Below are 24,229 nucleotides of genomic sequence, written 5' to 3' on the forward strand. Positions count from 1 at the left end.
AAATGGCTGACTGCAGCTGTTAATTTGGCCATTGAGAAAGTTGTTGTATCCATCCCTTCACACCTCTCACATCCTTTTTACATCTATTGAATAATTGCAGTCCTTATCACTGAGACAAAGGGACAAAGACTGTGCAGTAGGTCAAACTCATGTATAATTCAAAGTACTATTTAAAATATTTTGCATGGTGTAATTACTGAACATGTCTTTAAATACTGATTTAAAGATTGCTGACACCCCAAAACTGCTTTGCAAGGCACTACTGCAATAATCATACAATAAAGGAACACCATTTCAACTAGTATTTAGAAAATAAAATTTATTTTCAAGTATTTGCTTGAGTGTAATACACATTTAATGTTTAGATAATTTCTGTTTAGATAACTCTGGTTCATTAAGCACAATCTTTTTTAAACTATTTAACTACCAGAAGAGGAAAGTTTGTGCTTTGTGTAAATAATTTAATAAACCTAGGTGATCATATTTAAATCAGATCAAGGTGACAAGATGAAATAAAAATGTCTTTACCAAAGTCTTGGATTGTTTTCCAGTCATACATCTAAAAACGATTTAGAGCTCTCAGTATATCAACATTAGGGAAATATATAGACTGCATTTTTTATGTCCACTGAAAAAAGTAAAGGGTTGTCATCCAGGTATTGTTCTTTCAAGCTTCAAGTATTTGTAGACAATGTGAGGAGTATTTAACGAACTTGGTTTGAAGACTGAATATCTAAAAACTGGGATATTGTATTGTTAAATACTCTACATGGATGTCTTTGTGTATTCTGAAAGAAAAAAAGAAAATATGACATAAAAAGGGAATTCAATGTTTCAATGCACATATTATAGAATTAATTTCCAACTTACAGGGAATCACCTGTTTTTTCCAAATTACAAAGTTTGTTTCAAGTTTCTAAAATGACATCATTTCTCAGCGCTCACCCTGGAGGTTATGTGCCCCCACCCTTCAAAATTATATATATATATATATATATATATATATATATATATATATATATATATATATATATATATATATATATATATATATATATATATATATAAATTAAAGCTGATGATCAATTAGGCGTGTTGGAAGCACTACAGAAAAATTACAGTATACTCAGTAACTTGGAGAAGAGGGGTTTCTCGTGACTCTTTTCATCGTTAAATTCGCATTAATTGCACAGGCTTTTGTTTTGCTAAATGGGCGGGGCGATGACGCACTTCCTTTGGCGCGCTTGTGGCAAAATTCAAAGATTCGGAATCAACCGTTGCATTAGCGCATCGACAACAATTCAGAGCAGCTCGAATTTTATCTGATTGATATGTGCTGACGTTATCACCTCTGTAACAGTAAGTAAAAGTTTATCGTAAATTTAATATACTTTGTGTGATATGAAGTGGAGATGTTTGCATCCGGGACGTTATTTGAAACGGTATCTTGTTAATGGAGGTCAGTAGCTAGCTCGCGCGTACAGCTAGCTTGTGTTCAGTTGCGTTACAGTGTGTTATAATGAGAGGGTATTCAGGTGGCTTTTATTTAGCGAGAGACAATAATGTTTCTCTTCTACTGTGGCTAACTTGCTTAATAGTTACACTTGACAGTTAACTCATTTAGTCTTAGTCGACGTTTTCTTCTTATAGACTCGGTACGAATATTTTGTTGTTTTTGTTGACAGAGATGTCGTGGGATTTCGTCGTGCCTGTTACTTTGGATGATCTGCTGAAATCTGGAGCCATCAATCAGTATGTGGTACAGAGTGTGCTGTCGCCTAAACAGCTGCCCTCTCAGATCCACAGTACGTACATTTAAATACACTATACTGTTTTATTCTCTATATAATAAATAAATACACGCACACAGACTCGGAGCTGAAGCCCTGCTAACCTCCTCATTTCAGTTGGAACACTTTATCTGAGTTTCTCAATATTTTAGTTGTTAATTCAAATATATCACCTGAATAATATAAATAAATAAAAAAAACTTCAGTTTACAATTGCACAATTGAAATATTGAGTCGTTCTAGACCGAATAATATAATTGCAAGTTTATTTCCATAATCTAGCTTCATGATAGAATCCATACAACAAGTACATGTAGGACCAAAACACTAGATTAGTTGTTTATCATTATTGGTAGATATAGCAATACAGTAGAGACCTGTAATATAGTGGACTCGATTAAAAACATTTTTCTATTTGCTCTGTAAGGATTTTGACTACCTCAGAGGTACCACATTTTTTTCTGTGTGTTTTCATTATTCATGGCTTTGGCAAGATAAGTTTGGTCCATTAATGCATGCCGTTATCAATTATGACACAACACTGCTTAATTTAAAACATATATACATACACATGAGAGAGAGAGCTATTCTCAGGTTGATATTCCTGTATTATAAATTCTTTATTTTAATAATTTGAGACACTGGATTTTTTACTTTCCATGGGTGTGAAATATTTCATTTTATGAAATAATTAATCTTGAATATATGAAAGTTCCACTTTTTGAATGAAATTACAGTAAAAAACTTTTCCCATAATATTCACCTTTTTTGAGATGCACCTGTATAACATGTTAACCTATTTATAATATATTTTAACAGCTGTTTGTGGCCATGTAGTTGAGAGATGCCAATTTTTGGTCAATGTGGTATAGCCCAACTATGTAGGTGTGCTGTTTTGGATATAGAGGAATGAGTTAAAGTTTTATTGATCAATACAATGGATCACCAGAAACAGGGCCTGATTCTAATGTGTGAAGTTTCTGTGCATGGTGTCGTCTTGTCCGTGTGGGTTTCCTCCAGCTTGTCCGGTTCCTTTCCGTCTCCCAAAAATTGACTATAAGCCTTTTGTCAAACAGATGAATGATATTAATTCTTTAGTGTTTAGAGTGATTTCAAGTGCTATTTTTACATAGTTTTGCAGTTGTCCAATAAGGGCAGTTATCTAGATTACTAGTTCAAAGTATCTGGCTCTACTGTTTCTTTCTTTCTGATTCAGGCCTTAAAGCTGCTTTAAGAAGTCAGGGCCCGCTGTGCATCTTGGAACATTTCGACACTGCGTACAGCATCCTGCAGTGAGTGCAGCACTGCTCCTTTTATTTTAATTGATTACTGTAATTGAAGATATTTACATTTGAATCTGCCTGGAGTTAATGTGTATGATCTCAATTTCAGGAATTTTCGCACAGTGGATGTGACTTTAAAAGAGGACACGCTGGAACTTCTCATACAAAGTATGTTTTGTTGACGAAGGCTTTCAAATTAGTGTTGTGATGAAGTTCTGTGTCTCCCTTGATTAATCTTTTCTCCATGTGTATTCTTAGTTATCCAGGGCCTGTCCATTTCTTTGCCGTCCCAACTCCTATCTGGGTCTTTGTCAACAACAGACCGCAAAGAGCAGCTCAATGCTGTCAAGATGAGCATCTTTCTACTCTGCAAACTCACTGAATATCTGGAGAGTGACTCATACAGAGAGAGTGTTGTCACTGCACCCACCAAAGTATTGTACTTACATTGGTGTTAAAAAATGTCAGTTAATGCTAAGTTTGATTGGGACAGTTAGCATAGTCATATTGTGTGATATGTTGTATCAATATTTCTGGGATTTTGACTCTAGCTTGCCTTTATACCTAATCCCCAAGGAAATTGGTATAACCATACTGACCATAACCATACTGGCAATTGGTCATCTTCATTTCCAGGTTCTGACTAGAATAGAGGGTACAGAACTGAGGAAGGTTTATTCACAATCTTCACAAATGGATATAAATGATATTTCTCAGTTTAATCCTTTGACAATCAGTACTATTTATAGGTTATTAAATTAAAAGTGAAAACCAATGATTATTGAGCCCAGTGATGAGACCATGGCATCTGTGAGCTGAATGACTGAGATATGCGCTGTGACTGGTGGGTAATCTTGGCTGAGCAGTGAAGACTGACTGCTTTGCTGTAAGGGCCCACCTACAGTACTGCAAGCAACCAATCAGCATTCTTTGTTTCCCAATGAAATGGGTCTAGCAAATTGATGGGAGCTTGCACATTTTCTCTCTCTCTCTCTCTCTCTCTCTCTCTCTTTCTCTCTCACACATTTCTCTTTATGGTCATACAGCCTTGAGCATGTTCTTTGGTAATCTGAGGGCAATCACTGGCAAATGTTCTGTCCCTTGGATTCCATTATCTGGGTTTGTTGATTTCCTCTGGGTAAAAGCTGTGTATTAGTTAGGGATTGTTTTTTTTATTACAGAAAGGGTGCTGGTCGGAGCAGATTTTAATGTTCAAATTTATTCTTTTCAAAATGTTTATACATCCACAAGGCTAAATTGTAACGGTGTGACTGATACGCATATGTGTGTGTATTACAGGGACGTAAAAAGGAGAAGGCTTGTGGTAAGGGCTTGCTGCATTGGGACAGTGAGCGTGAGACGGTGTTGGAGTGTCTGACTCAATTGCTCCAGTTGGACATCCGCTCTCTGTGGAGCCTTTCTCTGGTTGAGGAAGAATTTGTTAGGTGAGACACCTCCTTTTTCTGTTTAATTTTTGCACCAGGAGTACACCAGTGTTGTTAATCCTAATATTTGTCTACATATCTACAGTATAGCTTGTGTGTCATAATCTTGGACAGCCTGAGGACAAAAGCGAGGCAACAGTATAAAACCTTTTTTTTTTAATCACTGAAAGGGTGGTGTGATCTGATTCACTTCAGACCATTATGACCCTGAAGTTTTCCCCTATAAAAGCATGCCCTGTAGTGTTGTCTTCCTCTTGTATCACAGTGATTTACTACATATGTGAAAGATAAGTAAATAGGCTGAAAAACTCTGAAGTGTTCTTTTTATTTACCAACTCTTTCTGCTAATTAACTGCTCTTTTGTTGCTTATGCACATGCATCCCTCCATCCATCCATCTTCTACCGCTTACTCCTTTTCAGGGTCCCGGGGAACCTGGAGCCTATCCCAGGGAGCATCAGGCAACTCGATACTAATTGACTAATTGTGATTGTTTTTGTTCTATGTATTTCCCCTGTCTCTCACTTTCCCTGGGTTCTGTAGCTGTGTGACATGCTGTTGTTATAAGTTGTTGGAGAATCCCACTATCAGTCACATGAAGAGTAAACCCACACGTGATGCTATCATCCATGTGCTGGGACTGATGGTGAAGAAATACAACCACATGCTCGGTTAGTGAACACACACAAGTATATAGAGATGGAGCTGCAAAAAAAAAAAAGCTCTTATAGTGGACCCAATGGATTTGAAATATTCTTTCGTTTTTGTATTTTAGAGTTTGGTTGTATGCCTGATACTAACCTACTTTTTGTCAAGAATTGTTTAAAACAATATTTTACGTTTTATATGGAAATATTGACATTAGTGATATTGATATACAGTTGCAATTAATTATTTGACCCCAATTGCAAATCAGGTTTATTGTCAAACTTTCAATGAACAATAAGCAATTGAAATAGTTAAACACAACAAATGCTTCAATTGGTTTCCCCAAATTCAACTGAAAATGCAACTTATAATGATTTCTCCAGTTTCAAAATTATTCAACCCCCTGAGAATGCCTCACAACAGAACAAATATGCAAAACAAGTGTTGTCTCAATCACACCTGATGCAACTAATCAAGGGCTTCATTAATTGCACCAGGTGTGCTTGAGCTGGAACATGAAATACCTGAACTGGCTAGGGGTAGAAAATTAATGGAAAAACCTCAATGGGGCAGAAAAAGGAAACTATCAACGGCTGCAACCAGATTTCTGAGAAGGCCGGTTGTGGAAAAACCCTCGAGTGACTGCAAAAGACCTGCAGCAAGACTTGGTGGCAACAGGCACTGAGGTTTCAGTGAGCATGAGTATGACTAAACGCAGAAGGTTTCCTTGCCAGAACGGCAAGACGTACACCGCTACTGACCCAAAAGCACAAGAAAAGTTGGCTCAAGTTAATTTAAATAAGCCACAGAAGATTTGGGATTCTGTTCTGTGGAGAGATGAAACAAAACTGGAACTTTTCTGCACAATGGATCAGCAGTATGTCTGGAGAATGGAGAAAGAACACACTGTCCACGGTTCAGCATGGTGGTGGCTCTGTGATGCTCTGGTGCTGCTTTTCATCCACTGGCACTGGAAACCTGCAGCGTGTGGGAGGCAAGATGGATTCATTGAAGTATCAGATAATCCTAGGAGAAAACGTCATGCCGTCTGTGAGAAAGCTGAAGCTTGGGCGTCATTGGACCTTCCAACAGGACAATGCTCCCAAGCATCAAATTCCACCGAGACATAGTTGCAGTAGAAGTTCTGGAAGATTCTACAGGGCCATCACAGTCACCTGACTTGAACCCCACATAAAATTTCTGGTAGGATTTGAAGAAGGCGGTTGTAGCACGCAAACCCAAGAATATTACTGAACTGGAGACCACTGCTCATGAGGAATGGGCCAAGATTCCTCAGGAACGCTGCCAGAAGCTATGCATCTCATTTGCAGCAGGTCATAACAGTAAAAGGGTGCTCTACTAAGTACTAAAGATGCTTGCCATGAAGGGGTTGAGTAGTTTCGAAACTGGAGAATCATTAAGTTGCATTTTCTGTTGAATTTGGACCTGATTTGCAATGAGGGGTGGAATAATTTTGATTGCAACTGTAGCTATGAACTGCAGGTAGTTTTAAGAATTTTGTTTTGAGTACGTGTGTAAGATTATTGATATACAGTAGTATATAAGCTTCTGCATGATTGATGATAAAGGTGATGTGTGTGTGTGTGTGTGTTGCAGGAGCATGTGTGAAGGTGATTCAGCTGTTGCAGCACTTTGAGCAGCTCTCTTCAGTGTGTGCACAGGCAGTGGCAGCCTGGAGTTCAGAGTATGGAATCAAAGCAATTGTCGGAGAGATCATGAGGTACTTTTCAGTTCAATATGCTAGCTGTGAGGTTTTCATTTATATAGCCAAGCATAAATCACATGAAATTCATGTAGAGGAACAGTACATGCAAAATAAATTTCAATACATCAAAAAATCTTTCCCTCCACTTTCAATGTTCCCACTCCAGCTGAAAGGTTTTTTTGGTTGTTCTTTTGGTTGTACAGCATCTTTGGGTATGAGAGTGGTGCTATACAAGTTAAACATCATCTACTACTACTACTGCTGCTGCTTCTTCTTAATTTTTTTATTATTGTACATTAAATGTACTATAGGTTCAACAGATCTTAATAAAGATATTTTTGATAAATTCTCCACAAAATTTGATTGAATAAACAAACTCTGACCTGGGGGAAAACGATAGATTGAAATATAATGAGCTCTATAACAATACCTGATGCGTCATTTTAACCAGAAACAGAGCTCCAAAGTGTATTAAAATGCCTGAATTTGGCAACGTCTTTCTTAGGCACTGCAGATTGCAGAGGCATGGGCTGGTGTTTGAAAGCTATTGAAGAGCTCTTTTTAATGGTTTTTACATGACCATGTAATCTTATAACCTATAATGTATGCTGGTTGTGGTGATCTGGATCTGGTTGTTCTGCTCTATACAGTATATTTGTTCTGAGTTGTGCAGACTGGGATCTCTGGTGTTCAAACAGTGCAACTCCATTAGATGTATTATAGAGCTGCAACAACTAATCAGTAAAACAGATTATGAAAATCTTCGTCAACGAATCTCATAATTAATTAGTTGGTCTGTGCACAGCATGGGGTACATTTTACTCCTTGTTACTTCTGTTACGAAAACATGCATTGAAGAATACAGACCAAAGTTGTGTCCCAAATGATGTACTATACACTTACACTAGGCACTCTACCATCTAGTGTATGAAGGGTAGAAGGGTATTTATCCTTTCAAATGGAACACTAGCATTTTTTTTGTTTGTTTTATATAAACAGAATCATATGACACTGTACGAGTCGCACATTTTCACAGTACACCTGCACAGCATCATGATGCATCGGGTCATGCTGTATCATTACTCCTCTAATCTTGATTTCCTATTCAGTGTAATAATGCTAATACTTTTCATGTAAATGACATGGAAATCTGACGCTGTGTGGAGGTAAATAAACTTTGGGGGGGGATGTCCTTTCACTTTCAACAGCTTTTATTTCCAGCAAATTTCTTAACATGGGTGAATACTTGTATTAACATAAAAAGATTCAACAACCGAGACCTAAACTGAACAAGTTTCACAGACATCTGATGAACAGAAATGGAATAATGAGTCCCTGAACAAATGGGGGGTCAATATCAAAAGTAACAGTCAGTATCTGGTGGCCTTTAGCTGCTTTAAGTACTACATAGGGCTGCACGATTATGGCCAAAATGATCATCCCGATTATTTTGACCAGTATTGATATCTCGATTATTTATCACGATTATTCTTTTATTTTAGGGACAACATATTTTTATTATACTTTCACATTTAAATAAACAGACCACTGCTTTCACCTCCATGTTGTTCTACATTCCTGCTAATGTACAAATCTTTGCATCAAATTAGACTGGTCCTTAAAGTGCATCATCTCGTAGAAGCAAAATATAAATAAAATTGTACCCAAAATATAGGATCAGTAAAAATGCTATCAACCAAATGAAAATATGTATCAAATATAATAATATGCAACTAAATGAAAACAATTCAGGTGTGTGCAGAAAAGGCAATAACAGTGTTTACAGGTGGAGAGGCAAGACAATTTCTTTTAGGAGATTGCAAAAATTTAGGAGCACAGTTGAAGTTTAGTGTTTTTTTTTTTTTTTTCTTTTTTTTTTTTTTTTTTTTTTTTTTTGAGTTGCGTTAATGTGCCACAATATAACACACATGGTTACATGGCAGGCACATGGTTACATGTAATTTTCCAGTGCAAGGACATTCAGCTGTCCTTCCTGTCTCCCTGTAGCACTGTCTTAGACAGCTTACATTACAGTCCTCATGTCCCCCTGCAGCAGGCCTAAGGCATATTCACGCAGGTGAGCAGGAACCCTGTAGAAAGTCAGTAGAAAGGTCTCTTTAGTGTCCTAAGTTATTGTAACTGACCATAATTGCTTACTGCCTGTAAACTATTAGTGCCTTAAGGACTGTTCCACAGGTGCATGTGCAATAATTGTTCATTAAACAAGCATGAGAAACATGGCCATGCATGGTGGCCCATTAGGAGGTAGTTTATAACCTTGCAGTGTGTTAGTGTCGTTAACAAATAACTGGCTATTACAAACATTACATGAAGCATAACGTTAGCTGGTTTCACGGCCACAATGCCAGCTGCCTCAAACAAACTTTTAGGTGCTTCGCCAAATTCGAGGGGTTTCCTCGCTTTGTTTGAAATGAATGATGAAATGACTGTGCATTTTGTTTGTTTCAGAGAGATTGGGCAGAAGTCCAATGATGAATTGGCTAGAGAGGGATCAGGTGTGAAGGCCTTCTCGAGCTTTTTGTCTGAACTCAGTACCCTGATTCCTGAAACCATGATTCCTAATATCAGTGTGCTTCTCACACACCTGGATGGAGAGGTACTCACTCACGCACGCACACTAGGGCAGTCACTTTTAGCCCCTTAATCTTATTACTATTTGAGTGCAATGTGATCTTAATGAGCTCCTAATTTTGTTGTCACAGAATGAGCATTTGTGGAAGCACTACACTTGTACTGTTGAATAGTTTAAACCATCAAAGAAGAGGTTGCTTTCTTAAGCAAAAAAAAAAAAAACAACCACACATTCTCATTTTTTAAAAATATTTTGATAATTTTTTTTATAAGTATTAAGTGATGATGTTTTCTTATTCCTGATGTTTGTCTGGACGTGGAATTTCTGTACCCGACCACAGTAATGGTCTTGTGGCTGAATGAATGGGAATAAATCCCCACAGCCACAATTGAAAATTTAGTGTAAAGCCTTACTGGAAAAGTTGAGGCTTTTATAACATGAATTGGGGGGACCAACTCCATATTAATGGCCAAGGTTTTGAAATGGGTTATTCAAGAAGCACATATGTGATGGTCAGGTTTTCATAAACTTTTGGCCATGTAGTTTATTTATGTGAGAGAATGCATATCGTAGATGAAGATATTTGTAAAGATATTACTTATGGACAATGCTGTGTTGAGGGCTACAAACAAAACAGTGAGGTACATGCATGAGAACAAGTATACAGTCTTTGCCTACATTGAGATTGCCCAGTGATGATACCAAGGCGAATGTGAGCTCTCTGATTGCGAGTCTGAATTCTCCTGTGTTCCTATTGGCTGGTAATCTTGACAGGGCAGTGGAGATTTACTGCTTTGTTGTAAGGGCCAGCCTACAGTAACCAAGTCCCTTCACTTGCGCTCTTCTCTAAAAGAAGTAGTCAGAGCCTGTGTGGAGGGTGCTGACAGTGTGTGTGTGTGTGTGTGTGGATGCAGGTAGATTCTCAGCATATTGCTTTATTCAGTAGGCTCTGATATGCATCTTTGGTAATCTGAGGGTGAACTTTGAGTGAGTTTGTCTCCACAGTCATGGACCTTATTAGGGCTGGAATTCCCCAAACAGTACAAAGTGTGAATGTTGCTTTAAAGATGATGTTCCTTATTTATGATGCCTCTGTGTCTCAGAGTTCCAGTATGCGTGTGGCAGTGTGTGAGGTGTTGGGGGAGGTGCTGGTACGTGTGTTAAGTGGTGATAAATTAGATGATTCTGGTCGAGCAGATCGAGACCGTTTCCTCGACACCCTCCAGGAACACATCCATGACACACATTCACACGTCAGAGCTCGAGTGCTTCAAGTGTACACCCGCATTGTCAACAGCAAGGTAAGTGTGTATGTAATAAAAAAAGAAATCACAGTTTGTATTTTGGAAACAACAGAAGAATAATTCTTCTCTTCCTCAGGCTTTGCCATTATGTAGATACACTGAAGTGATGGAATTGGCTGTTGGTCGTCTTGGTGATAAATCAGTGCATGTGTGTAAGAGTGCCATCCAACTTGTGGCTGCTTTCATCGCCCATAATCCCTACAGCTGCAAGGTAAACTCTAGTAACCTGCCTTATATATTGTCTGCTTTAGTCTTGGGTTGTATATTTATATAAATGAGACACAGAAGTAGCGATTTTAAAATACAGTTGTCACCTTAGAACAAAACCACAAAGGTTTTGTTTTTGTTTTTAAATGTTTGGTTACTTTCAGTGCAGCTGAGGAATTGTGGAGAGTGGGTGGCTCCTTTTAAGGGTGCTTTCTGCTTTACACATTTTGCACATAATCTTGGCACAATGATTGTGATTATGCCGTTTGATTGTGTGGCCCCTGCCACCAAAATTTTGCCTTCAATACCATGTTGTGTGATTCTCCTTACCAATAATGATACAAAATAGGGGAAAACGCGCATACTGAACACTCAAATTTAGTAAGAGTTATAATGGTCGCTTCAAGAAATACATGTACTTAACTAGAGCTGCAACAACTTATCGATAATAATTGATTATGAAAATCATTGTCAATGAATCTCATTATGGAACAGTTGGTCTGTGCACGGCACGGGGTACATTTACTCCTTATGTTACTTCTCTTCCGAAAACACGCATCGGAGAGTAAATTCTAAAGTTGTGTCTCAAATTATGTATTATACACTTACACTGTGCACTATGTACTCAACCATCTAGTGTATGAACTTTAGAAAGGTGATGTTGTCTCAAATAGAACTCTAGCGTTTTTTTACTAACTGGAAGTATAAGCCGCTTCCTAGTCAACAGCACGTGACGTCATACGCACGTATTGCAATGCCGCTAGCTTTTGCAGAAACCGAGAGACAATGACTTTCTTCAGTTTACTGTCTGTCACCGTTACCTTTTATTCCCAACATGACCCCAGTCACCATCAGACAGAGGAGAAATCTTCACGTGACTCAGGAAGAAAGTCCTCTAAGGCAGGCGAGCATTTTATATTAAACACCACGAAGATCAAACCATGATGCACGAGGACACTTATGTTTATATCCGAAATGCTCCATTGTGTGTAAGGGGCAGGGGAAACTGGTGCAAGCTGCTTAAAAGGTTTAGTTTAATTCCAGTTTCTTGTCTTTATATGGTGTATTTGCGCGCTTGCAGTGTAACTTCTGTCGTTTATTATAACGGAAGTGATCTTTTAGTAACGAGGCCGTGTTGCTTCTCACATGCGATGTAAACGCACTGATACACAGTTGGAGCGCGAGTAAGATCTGTAATGTCTAATTAAAACATTATGATCAAAAGTAAACATAAGTAAAACAATATGCCTAAAAGCAGTGAGTAACAGAAACTACAAGGTCCAGTGAAAGAGAGCTTTTATTATTAATGTAGGACTGTAGTTTAATTTGGTGCTTTTTGTGCATCCATAAAAAGTAATGCATAATTTATATATATATATATATATATATATATATATATATATATATATATATATATATATATATATATATATATATAAAATTATTTACATTATATATGTGTGTATATAAAATAAATAGTGTGTGTGTGTGTGTGTGTGTATAATATAAAATATATTTTTAATTTTTAGTTTATGTATAAGTATGCCTTTTTTTATGAATGCACAAAAAGCACTGAATTAAACGACGGTACTAAATTAATAATGTATTCTGGTGTGTATCTGTGTGTATTGGGTTCTTTTTAGGGCTGCTACTAACGATTATTTTCATAATCGATTAGTTTGACGATTATTTTTTTTTTATTAATCAGTTGGGGTGGGTAGGGGTGGGATAAACTTCCAGTACCTTTTTTTTTCATAAATTTATTTAAAATTAAATCCACAGACTGAGTGTAACAAATATAAACTTAAGACTAAACTTAAGACTTTACACAACTGCTTGTCCAATTACATAAGACTGAAAAAAACCCAATACACACACCAGAATATATATTATTCATGCAGGACTTTAGTGTAATTCCATGATTTAAATATATATATATATACACACACACACACACACAAGAGAAAGAAAGATAGATAGATAGTATTTATGCATTACTTTTTATGGATGCACAGAATTCTACAGTCCTAGCAATCCCTGGTTGATTGGTAGAACCTGTCATTCCCCACGGACTGGTTCAAATACCATTGGTACAAATACCAGGTTCAATTACATTTTATTGTTGGTGTGACATTGAATTTGACTCTCTGAATTATCTTTTGCTTATTTTATGTCAATGCAACACTTGAACTTGTCTACTGCTCATAGGTTTTTGCAAATTATCATTTCATTTATTAATAAATTTTAAATAAATCCATCAATGAACGATCGTCAGCTCAGCTAAAGTGATATTTATGAATGCACGTGAATAACCAAATTGATTAATTTAAAACATCTCATTGGAATATATTTTGATCCATTGAACAAAAAATATATAGAATATTATTTAAACCTTTTAAAATTTCCTACGGACCCCCTGCAATTACACCACTGACCACTAGGGGTCCACGGAAACACTGCACTAGACCGTAGAGTGCATAGTGTAAGTGTTTAGTACGTAATTTGGGACACAACTTTAGTATTTACTCTCCGAAGCAACATAATGAGTAAATGTACCGTGCCCAGACAAACTAACCAATAATGCTACTAAATTTAACCTGGGTCAGTTTGCCATTTGTCCCCCATTAGAGCAGTTTGAGCGATGCCGTAAGGATGATCCGTTGCTCCTTGCGGATTTTTTTACAGTGTATCGGTTGCACGGAGCGCCACTAAGCGAGACCTCAAAAATGCTTGAGCCTACCGAGGCGGGTGTTGCATCATCGGTCAGTGGTTCTGAGGATTTGGCTACAGCGGAGGCTGGGGCCAAGCCCGAGGAACCAACATGCATAGATCCCGCGGTAGTAGACTCTCCATTAGAGGAACCCATGCTCGTGCTGCAACTAAAGAAACTTGACCTTGAGTTAAGTCATCAGCAGTATCAAGCTCAGCTACTACAGTTCCAAACACTGGAGCTATAAGTCAAAAAGGAGATAAAGCTGAAGGAGCTGGAGTTAGAGTTGGCACTGCAAAATAGGCTAGCTCCCGGTGCACGTACGTCTCCTGTACCTGCGCTCCCTGTACCTGTTCATCAGTCATCGCCTGTGCTAGAGCTTGCTGGTTTTGATGTTAGTAAACACATTGCGTTAGTTCCTATGTTTAGGGAAAGTGAGGTGGACACCTATTTCCCTGTGTTTGAGCACATTGCTGCCACTTTGGAGTGGCTTGGAAACACTTTTATTCTTTGTCTTTATTGCTACAGTGCAAGTTTGTGGAAAGCTCAAGAAGTATGTTCTGCTCTAACGTTGGAACAAAGCTTGAATTATGAAACAGTTAAATCAGCTGTGTTATGGGCGTATGAACTTGTCCCTGAAGCTTATCGGGAGAAGTTTCGAAAGCATGCCTAATCTGCCAGCCAAACATATGTTGAGTTCGCGTGTGAAAAGTCTGCTTTATTTGATAAGTGGTGCACCGCAAATAAGGTCGTTACTTTAGATCAGTTAAAAGATTTGGTCCTGCTTGAGAATGGTCTTGCTGTGCCTAGCTGTAGTCCCTGGTCCTCGCCCTGCCTGCTAGTTCCAAAGCCTGACAAAAGCTATATGTTCTACACAGATTATAGAAAAGTCAATGCTTTAACTAAAGCGGACTCGTTTTCCCTCCCAAGAATGGAAGATTGTGTTGACTGAATCGAAAATTCATAGTTTGTCACAAAACTGGGCCTTCTACACCAGACAGGTTCCTCCAATATATGGTCATGGCTTTTGGTCTAAAAAATGCTCCAGCTACATTTCAGCGGCTAATGGCACAGGTATTGGGAGATGTAGAGAATTGTGAAGCCTACCTCGACGATGTGGTCATTTTTACAGACACCTGGGATAGTCATATTTGTGTCTTAGCCCGTGTGTTTGCTCACCTCCAGACAGCCTCTCTCACTCTGAACCTCACAAAATGTGAGTTTGGTCATGCCACTGTCTTACCTTGGTAAACAGGTTGGACATGGTACTGTTCGCCCACTGGATGCTAAAGTTACGTCCATTGCCACTTTTCCTGCGCCCAAGACTAAAAGAGAACTTCGACGCTTTCTTGGGATGGCTGGGTACTATAGGAGTTTTTGTAATAATTTTTCAGATGTTGTGTTGCCTCTCAAAAATCTCGTCCGTATCTGTTTCTTTTGTGTGGTCTTCTAGCTGTAAGGCTGCTTTTGAGGCTGTTAAGATGTTATGTAGTGCACCTACCTGTTCTTTCTGCTCCGTGTTTTGTGAAGCCCTTCAAACTTGATGTTGACGCCAGTGGTACGGGTGCCGGTGCTGTCTTGATTCAGGAAGATGCTCAGGGCATAGATCACCCAGTTAGCTTCTTTTCTCATAAGTTTAACCGTCATCAGTTGAACTACAGCACTATTGAGAAGGAGGCCCTTGCCCTTTTGCTTGCCCTCCAGCATTAAGTTTATATTGGTTCTAGCTCTGACCCTGTTACTGTTTTTACAGACCACAACCCCCTAGTGTTTTTACATCATATGTCAAACAGCAACCAGTGGCTTATGGTCCTTGATTGTGCAAAGTTTTAACGTAACCATTCAGCATAAGGAAGGGTCTAAAAATGTTGTGGCTGACTCACTATCTCAGTGTTATTTTAATGACCGTTGTGAACCTGACATTCACTCTTAAGGGAGGGGGTGTTACGTTCTCCAATGTATTTCTGTTTGCTCTATGTGCCATTTGTGTGTCTATGCCGGTGGTGGGATGGGATGTCTCCTCCCCCTTCTCTAGGCCCCGCCTACTGCATGTGTCATGTTCCGGCTTGCTAGTGGATGATCGCATCTTGTCCACGCCTGCTCCGGCCTTGTGTGAGAGGATTGGTTGGCTGTGCATTTCAGGAAGTATACTTAAGCCTCGTCAGTCTCCATCCCAGGGCAGATCATTTCCATTGTTTTGTGTGTGATGAGAAGTGTATGACAATTCCGCCTGTGTATGACCTTATGCCTGGTTTGACTTTGTTTATGCTCTGCCCCGTTACGATTCGAGTGGTACACGTGTGTGTGTGTGTGTATTATTTTGTTAATTAACACACTACTAGTTACCTCTGTAAATAGTGCACGGTTAAGAGTGGTTAGTAGGAAGTCCGCCATTTATGTTGATTCTCCTGGTTTTGGGTTCGCTAGGGAGTGAGGGAAGATGTTGTATTTTTGTTTGCTTTTCTTGTAGTTTAGTTAGTTTTCTTTCTGCTCAGTTAGACGGTGTTTTTGATTATTTTGGCCTGGTCGGCTTCTGAAGTGAAACCACTGTATATGTAAAAGGTGCTCTGTTGTCTGGACACTGAGTCATGTATTCAGATTAGAGTTGGCCTATTTACATGCTGCATCAAAAGAATGTAATATAGAATCCACCGTGATTGAAAAGGTATCAAACGTCCGATACGTCAAGCACCTCTAGTTGTAGGTCCCACAAATAAATCCACAAATTGTTAGTTACAACAAGCTTAATTAATAATGTCTTGTTGTTTCTCATTTGTTCAGCTGAGCAGTGTGGACTTAAAGAAACCTCTGGAAAAAGAGATGGCCAAGCTCAAAGAGATGAAGGAGAACATGAGGGAGAATGCACCAGGTATATGCTTCTGTGTTTGCTCATTCTTTATTTATGCTTGTTGATGAGATGTATAAATAATAGTTTAAGACACATTATGATATTGATATTCTTACTGATAATGCTATTTTGTGGACTACAAAAAACAGTGAATAAACATAGTGTTTCCTTTACGTTGAGATTGCCCAGTGATGATACCAAGGCGAATGTGAGCTTACTGGATGCGATTCTGAGTTCTTCTGTGTTCCTAATGTCTGGCAATCTTGACAGGGCAGTGGAGATTTGCTGCTCTGTTATAAAGGCCAGCCTACAGTAACTGAGTCCCTCCACTCGTACTCTTCTCTAGAGTAATGCTAGAGAGAGAGAGTGAAGTGGCAGACAATGTGTATACTAGGCATGTGTGTGAACTCTGATAGAATCTCAGCTCTGCTGTATCCAGTAGCCTATGAACTGCATCTTTGGTAATCTGAGGGTGTTGATTTAACTCTTAAACTTGATTTGCCATGATTTTGGTCTGCCTTCTTTAGTAATACATGTCAGTTTCATTTCATTCTGTTTGTGTCTCAGTTCCAGTAATCTCAGCGTCTGATCTTTGGGCTGCAATGGAGCCAGAGGTCTCGCACACGGTCAGAGCTCATCTGGAAGCTAGCAGTGACTCGGAGTGGGAGGAAGAGGATGAGGAGAAAGAAGGTGAACATGGCAGCACTGACAGAGACACTGCTGTCCAAATTGCTCAGTACCTCAGACACAACAAATACAGGTAACAGAAAGGAATCAAAATAGTTGGACAATATTTTTGCACTTTTAAAGTGATTATAAAATATTAATGTGGTTTATAGTTGCACATTTGAAATAATTTGTACTTCTGTTTTGACACATAAGAATCAAGATTAACACCACAGAGGCTTCAAAACCATTCTTTGTTTGGATTGTGTGTCTCTGTCTGTAGACAAAAGCATAAGCAAATCCTTTTTTCTTTTAGACAAGTTGCCATGGAAAAGTGTGTTGATGTGTAAAGCAGTCTGAATTTCTGACTACATACACTAAATTTACATTTACACTAAACCTATGGCACATTTAATTTCTCTTGCTAATAAAATAATCAAGCTGCACAATTATGTCCAGGCCTCCTCTTAAAAAGTAAGCTATGTTCTTCTTTTTTTTTTTTTTTTTTCTTTTTTTTTTTTTGTTTTTGAAGATACAGAATCATTCCTAAACTACCTTGATTCTTATTGGTCAGTCAGAACGTTAAAAATGTATTTACAAAAAAAATCGCAAAGTAATTTGAGATGGGTGCGTTGCGTGAGTAAAGACTGACCTTAAGAACTTTACGTTTCTACTTCCTTTATAAATTTATATGCAGGCTTTTCTAGTTTTTATTTTAGATAAAAAAAATAATTATATATATAAATTATTTTTTATTTCAGAACTCGCTGGCCTTGTGTATGTTAAAGTACATGAAATTTGGACTGATTTTCTTTTCTTTTGTGCGTTTGTGTGCGTATAGACAAGCGGTGCGGCTGTGTGTGCAAGCCCACAGTCTCTACCCACAGTCTCCATTCTTCTCTGCTCTGTCCAATATGAATGCAGACACACTCATCAGCACACTGGCTTCACTCTTTAAAGGTAAGCATGTTGCTGCCTTTGGACTTGGATGTTAAGAGTTCAAATTCAGTTTTGTTAATATTCTATTTGATGTTGATTTTCAGTTTGCACAAATATAACTCTGCAGCTCAGTCTGAATTTCTCATCGCTTACAGGCCCTGAGGAGGAACAGACTTCAGATATTGGAGTGAGGGATCAGCCCCCCACACCACAGAAAGAAAGAGATGAAGAGGGTGATGAGAAGGAGAGTGAGCTGAAGAAGCAGGAGATGCTGGTTCAGTACCTGAAAGACACAGAGAGCTTTGCCCTACAAGTTGAGAGAGCCATAGCAATCATTAACAACATGCTGTACTGGAAAACCACTACAGGTAAGATTTGTATATTTATTGTAAAACTAGTACAGATGATTAGTTATTTATATATCTAAGAATCAAAAGCATGTTCTTTAGTGGAGTGCTACCATGTGTATATTGTACATCTCTAATAATTTATTCCAAGAAGTGTTCTTTAGTATAGCTATTGATGGTGTCCAGTCATTATGCAAGAAGTATTTCTTTTTTGAGTTTTCAGTTAGATGGCCATCATGTACTTTAGAATGACGTGTTCAACACTGGATTTGCTGAATTTTCTGGACAATGTTTTGTGTTTGTCAATCTTTACAAGTAGTATCTGTACCATTTCACTTTTTATTAGTAAAATAGTTGTTTCGCACGCCCTCAGTGGTTCAGGAGGCAGTACAGTTCTGTGTGACTGCATGCGAGTTCAGTGTGGCAGACTCTGTGTGTGGGGTGAGGAAGATGCTGCCGCTTGTCTGGTCCTCCGATGCTGCAGTCAAAGATGCTGTTGTACAGGCATACAAACGCCTCTACCTCAACCCTCAGGGAGACAGCACCAGGTGTGTGTGATTGTGTGTTTGTCTCTCTTGTTTGCAGGGTGTGCATGATTAAACCCATTTAACGAATCACACAACATCGCTGGTATAAGCGAGAATAAATAGAAATCCTGTCCTCTGTTCTCACTCTTGTCTCTATTTCTGGACAGAACCAAGGCCCAGACTCTTGTGGACAGTCTGTCTGAGTTGATGGTTGATGCCTCACTGGGAACCATTCAGTGTTTAGAGGAGATAGTGAGTAACTGAATTATTTGCTCACCACATGTGCGTGCACACACACATACAAACAAACATACATACATGTATATCATTTTTATTTTTTAAAGATGGTCTATGTGTGATTAACTTCTGACTGTTCTGTATAGGTCCATGCTTTCTAGTTCTAATCCAGTTCAGACAATCTGAACATTTTATAAGAGTACTATAAGAAGTTTAGTCAAATCGAGCATCTGCATCTCTAGCATGTGGGTGATTACCAAGGATTAGCACCTCAACATGAGCAAACCCGCTGACATTGTGCCCTGATAATGCCTTAGGTCATTTTGACTATATAACAGTCCCTGAGGTCCAAGTCAAGTCTCAACTCTTTGTTCTGTTTTTAGCAATAGTTCTTTCACTTTACCATCCACTGTGAAAGCTTTGGAGGGCTAAAAGTTGTGGCGCTCAATAATAGTCGCTTTCAGACACCCAAAGGTCTACCATTTTAATGTCCATCTAAATGAATAAGAAACATGTGCACTCTGGCCATTTATATTTGTCTTTTGTATCAAGCAATGCAACAAAGAGAAACATTACTGCATAAAAAAATTAACGTGGGACAAAGAGGATTCTATGGCTTGACCTGATGTGTGTCCAGTTTGAGTGAAAGCTGACAGCAATTGATGACACGTTTCAATACTTTCTTCACAGCTATTGGATGAATGACAGATTTGGCCAACCCCCCTTGGGGACGATTGCTTCCTCTGCGATGCAACTGATATTTTCAGTCTATTTCACTTTATAACTAACTGAGATATTATCGGAGAAACATGAGAAAAAAATAACTAAAACCTTAGTGTAACACTTTCCCAGATTCAGATGGGGAATGAGGAAGCTGGAGGCAGGCTTGAAACAACTCAAAAGGCACTGTGTTCTTTAATTCTTATTTATTTATTTATTTATTTATTTTAATGGCGACTTAAGTGCAACTCGAGTCCACAACACGGACTCGAGTTTCCATCTCTACTATATAATGCTAAATCAAAGCCATTTTCACTTCAACAACAAACATAACCCTGTATTAAGTGTGAAAGATAAGAGGGAAACTGGTTGAGTTTTAATGAGTTGATGAGTAATGCATAACTTTGTCCATCTGAAAAAGTAGGTTCATCACGGAAGGAAGGATATACAGATTTAAAGCTTAATTTCCAAATTTATTTGACTGAAGAATTTATGAAAGCCGAAAATATTTCACTTTTTTTTTTTTAACTGACTCAACAAGTGTTCTTAGACTGCAATTGTAACAATACCTCAGCAAGTGCTCTTAGACCTTTATAAATTAAGTATATTGTGAGTTTTGAAGAAGTCATTTTCCCTGAATTAATAAAGGAACAGAAAACTTATTCACTGCGTTAACCACCTATACAGTACAAGTGGTGTTAATTTTGAAAAATGCTGGTGTATTCCTTAAAACCTGAATAAAAGTCTAATGCATGAGTGTTAATAAGGAGAAGAAATAAAACTCAGTGACGTTTAATCAAATACTACGACTGATGGCATAAAACCATGGTATTCCAACCAAGTAATTTATTCAGAGTATATTTTAGAGAGCAAATCATGCTCAAAGTCTCTGTGTTTCCAGGTGCAGGAGTTTTTCAGCACTGAGAGTGCTCTGCAGGCATCTGTGGTGCAGGTGCTGTGGGAACGATTCTCAGGAAAGAGGGAGACCTCAGCACTGCGCAGGAGAGCTGCAGTACTGCTGCTCGGCATGGCCGCACGGTGAGACACAAATCTTATTGTGATAAGACACACAGTACGTTAGCTTAATTTGTTTAAACATTTATACCTTCATACTTCAATTTTTGGTGCATCTAGAATACAGTTTTTAATCCAAGTCACAACCACTCCAGAAGAAATTCTGAGCAGTCCCGCCTACTCAGGTAGACACTTCTGACCAGTCCTGCCCTATCCTGCAGACAGGGGTTTGACAGAAGTGAGCTACCATGACATGATAAATGCATGTTTGACTAGTTATGATTAAAATATTTTCAACTTTATCAAAGATATTTTACATTGACTGCAGACCAGAGCAACAAAAATAAATCCTTTCAGAAATGGTGCATATGAAAAGCTTCACTGATTAACATGCGTCATTTGATAGTGTATCACCTTTATTAATAGGCACTGTTTCTAAGAGGATCAAATGTTTGCCTGTCAAAAAAAAATAAATATGTATAGTATATATTTCCATGGGGTGTACTTATTTTTTCACATGACACGAATGCACAAGGGAAATTGATCTTAAGAGGATAGGTAATATGGTAACTCGTGAATACGCTATCAACAACGTACTAAAACGTTAGTTGACAGCGTAACTAATGTATTACAGTGATGTTCTCATTGTAATATTATTTCAGGAGATCAGCTTTTCACAAAAAAAGGCGGTTTTCACAAGTTTTTATAGCTATCCAAGCCAATATGTAAAATGTGTGAATATTTGGTTTAATTTTTGCATTTTCTCATCAACTAATGACATTTATTAATATTCAGTACCATTTTAGTCTAAGTAAAATTGACTAAAATTAATAAGACATGATGAAATGTTGACTAAATTTAAAGGGTATTTTCATCAGAAGACAAATACGATACTATTATATTATTATATCGGTGACATAAAATGGTCTTAAAATGATAGTATTGTTTATTGCAATTATTACTGAGACAACATATCCTCCACTAAAATTAGTTATAGTGACAGGCCTACTCAGGGCAGGGGTGAAGGTATCCCAGGACATTTGAAGAAGTCTCAGAGAGCGGAAACACAAAGGCCGTACCACAAGATGCAAACCACTCAGCAGCAGTAAGAATCAAAAAGCCAGATTACAATTTGCAAAGAAATACAGAGATGAGCCACAAAAGTCCTGGAACTGAGATTAACCTCTACCAAAGTGATGTAAAGGCCAGAGTGTGGAGAAAGAAAGGATCTGCTCATGATGCAAAACATATGATGGTTATGTTTGAGCATGCATTTCATTTCCTGAAGAGGGGATTAATGGGACTAGGACTAGGGATTAGGTGACTGCTAATCAGTGCTTGAATTTGTCTCAGGTAAACTCAAGGGGATTTCATATTCTGTCTCACTTTTCATTGTCCCATAATTATAGCAAAACTGGGCCCTTAGACTTTTCGTGTGTGTGTGTGTGTGTGTGTGTGTGTGTGTGTAGAGCTGAGAGGGAAGTTGTACTTGGTAATCTGGACACCCTCTGCTCTGTTGCATTGGGAGAAAAGGTGACTGAAGATTACTTGCTGGCCAGAGACACTGTTAACACCATCACCAACATAACTGACCACATACGGGTATGTTAACATACGGTAGTCATATACCACTAAACATTCACACATCTTTGAGCATGCAAGAACTGACACAGTTTTTCATAGCTAACTTTTCTGTTGTAGCAATCTAAAGGAGTGGCATTCAGGCTACCGATGGACCACCATCTCTTCAGCTGTCTAACCCAGGCTGTTGCTGATGGTACACACCTGTATATTTTCTAGTTGCTCTCTAATGCACAAAGTGTAAATACCTAATGCTAGAGACTCTTTATGGTTACCAAACCACCCATAGTAACTGAAAGAAAAGAACCCCACGTAAAAGAAACAGAGAAATCAAAATACTTCCATCAATTCCATTAATATTCATATAATTATAAACACCAGGCAATGACTATCACCCTGTCCCCTACATAGGAGTGATATCGACCGACCCCCACTGGCAGCCTTTCATGGAGCAGGCCGTCCGCCTCGTCTACTTCCTCGCCGAGTCGCCCGATCAGCTATGTGCTCGCCTCCTCCAACGCTCGGCTCACCTCCTGCTGGAGCAGATTACAGAAAGTGGGGAGCAGTCACAAATGTCAGAAGGCTCCCAGGATTCCCAGGAGCAGAAAGGTACAGTGGAAATGTGGAGGATCCTCTGTTGAGCATAATACATTTCCACTATGTTTGAGTGTGAAACTATTGGTTTTGTATCAGTTTTAATCCTGTTCCTGTTGGCTTACTGTCCCACAGTTTGCTTATCCTAATCTCTCTATCCAAAATCTTCAAGAGCAGATGAGTTTAATGAGTGTAGCTTTCAAGGTTTTAGAAGAGTACAAGCAGTAATCTCTCAACAGGGAAAAATCTCAAGCTCATTGTTCTTTGCAAATTCAATCTGTTATGCCACCCTTTAACTTTGGGTCTCAATTTTATACTCTGTATGCAGTAAACTGTGCGAGTCTGGCACAGCTACTCTCTCTGTGTGGATTCGTGGCGTTCTGGCAGGTGTCTCACCTGGAGAGAAGTGTGAGTGCTGAGCTCCGGCGGCGGAGAGGAGAGAAGGAAGAGAAAGAGGAGAAGGAGAAAGGGCCTGTCAACAAGAACAAGGTCTGTGTCAAGATGGGGACAGTTCTACACAAAGGGATGATGCTGATTCTTGACATATTTCTGATCCTGTTTTCTAACATATAATTTGCATCCTATTCGGCAGGAAGCCAATGACAGCTGTGTGGAGGAAGAGCTTGGCTTGACTGGTGCCTCAGCAGAGGACACAGAGGCAGAATTCATACGTAAAATCTGTGAAACAGAACTTTTAGCCGGTGAGAGCTACCTTCCGCTTTATTTATTTGGCTAGTTCATGAAATCAAAAGTTTCAATTTCATCTTGGCTATGGTGGTAATCTGATTACATTGTTTATTAATCTATTAAAGTCATTTATGTTAAATTTCACTGTTTTTGCTTTTGTGTGTACAGAAGGGAACATGCTCAGTGTGTTTCTGCCTTTGCTGGTGAAGGTGTGCAGTTCACCTGGCCGATATTCCCATACCCAACTCACCACTGCTGCCTGCCTCGCCCTCTCCCAGTTCATGATGATCAGGTAAATCAAAAACTATATTGTATTAAACTTTTATAACTATACCTTTAACAGACTGAATTGCCGTAATTGTAA

The 24,229-nt window shown here is 38.6% G+C and overlaps 1 protein-coding gene and 3 non-coding genes across 4 annotated transcripts in view; all 4 read left to right on the forward strand.

The window, feature by feature from the left end:
• Positions 1 to 1,223: 1,223 nt before the first annotated feature.
• ncapd2 (non-SMC condensin I complex, subunit D2) overlaps positions 1,224 to 24,229 on the forward strand; it is a 28,245-nt gene continuing 5,239 nt past the window's right edge. The window contains exons 1-24 of the mRNA XM_017496062.3: positions 1,224 to 1,359; positions 1,686 to 1,805; positions 3,007 to 3,082; positions 3,183 to 3,241; positions 3,332 to 3,507; positions 4,373 to 4,518; positions 5,061 to 5,188; positions 6,783 to 6,906; positions 9,361 to 9,508; positions 10,588 to 10,785; positions 10,865 to 10,999; positions 16,487 to 16,574; positions 17,121 to 17,313; positions 18,061 to 18,179; positions 18,314 to 18,526; positions 18,879 to 19,053; positions 19,200 to 19,284; positions 20,891 to 21,027; positions 22,473 to 22,605; positions 22,705 to 22,780; positions 22,996 to 23,193; positions 23,507 to 23,667; positions 23,771 to 23,879; positions 24,034 to 24,157. Coding sequence (XP_017351551.2) covers positions 1,688 to 1,805; positions 3,007 to 3,082; positions 3,183 to 3,241; positions 3,332 to 3,507; positions 4,373 to 4,518; positions 5,061 to 5,188; positions 6,783 to 6,906; positions 9,361 to 9,508; positions 10,588 to 10,785; positions 10,865 to 10,999; positions 16,487 to 16,574; positions 17,121 to 17,313; positions 18,061 to 18,179; positions 18,314 to 18,526; positions 18,879 to 19,053; positions 19,200 to 19,284; positions 20,891 to 21,027; positions 22,473 to 22,605; positions 22,705 to 22,780; positions 22,996 to 23,193; positions 23,507 to 23,667; positions 23,771 to 23,879; positions 24,034 to 24,157 — 3,119 coding nt within the window. The 5' untranslated portion in view covers positions 1,224 to 1,359; positions 1,686 to 1,687. The remainder of the gene's footprint in view (positions 1,360 to 1,685; positions 1,806 to 3,006; positions 3,083 to 3,182; positions 3,242 to 3,331; positions 3,508 to 4,372; positions 4,519 to 5,060; positions 5,189 to 6,782; positions 6,907 to 9,360; positions 9,509 to 10,587; positions 10,786 to 10,864; positions 11,000 to 16,486; positions 16,575 to 17,120; positions 17,314 to 18,060; positions 18,180 to 18,313; positions 18,527 to 18,878; positions 19,054 to 19,199; positions 19,285 to 20,890; positions 21,028 to 22,472; positions 22,606 to 22,704; positions 22,781 to 22,995; positions 23,194 to 23,506; positions 23,668 to 23,770; positions 23,880 to 24,033; positions 24,158 to 24,229) is intronic.
• On the forward strand, positions 3,859 to 4,151 carry LOC124629324 (small nucleolar RNA U85). Its single transcript, XR_006984290.1, has one exon. It is a non-coding gene; the product is annotated as a small nucleolar RNA U85 (small nucleolar RNA).
• On the forward strand, positions 10,172 to 10,463 carry LOC124629322 (small nucleolar RNA U85). The gene has a single exon (XR_006984288.1). It is a non-coding gene; the product is annotated as a small nucleolar RNA U85 (small nucleolar RNA).
• Positions 16,737 to 17,028, forward strand: LOC124629323 (small nucleolar RNA U85). The gene has a single exon (XR_006984289.1). It is a non-coding gene; the product is annotated as a small nucleolar RNA U85 (small nucleolar RNA).

This window comes from Ictalurus punctatus, chromosome 20 (genome assembly GCF_001660625.3).
Source record: "Ictalurus punctatus breed USDA103 chromosome 20, Coco_2.0, whole genome shotgun sequence".
NCBI classification, from domain to species: Eukaryota; Metazoa; Chordata; class Actinopteri; order Siluriformes; family Ictaluridae; genus Ictalurus; species Ictalurus punctatus.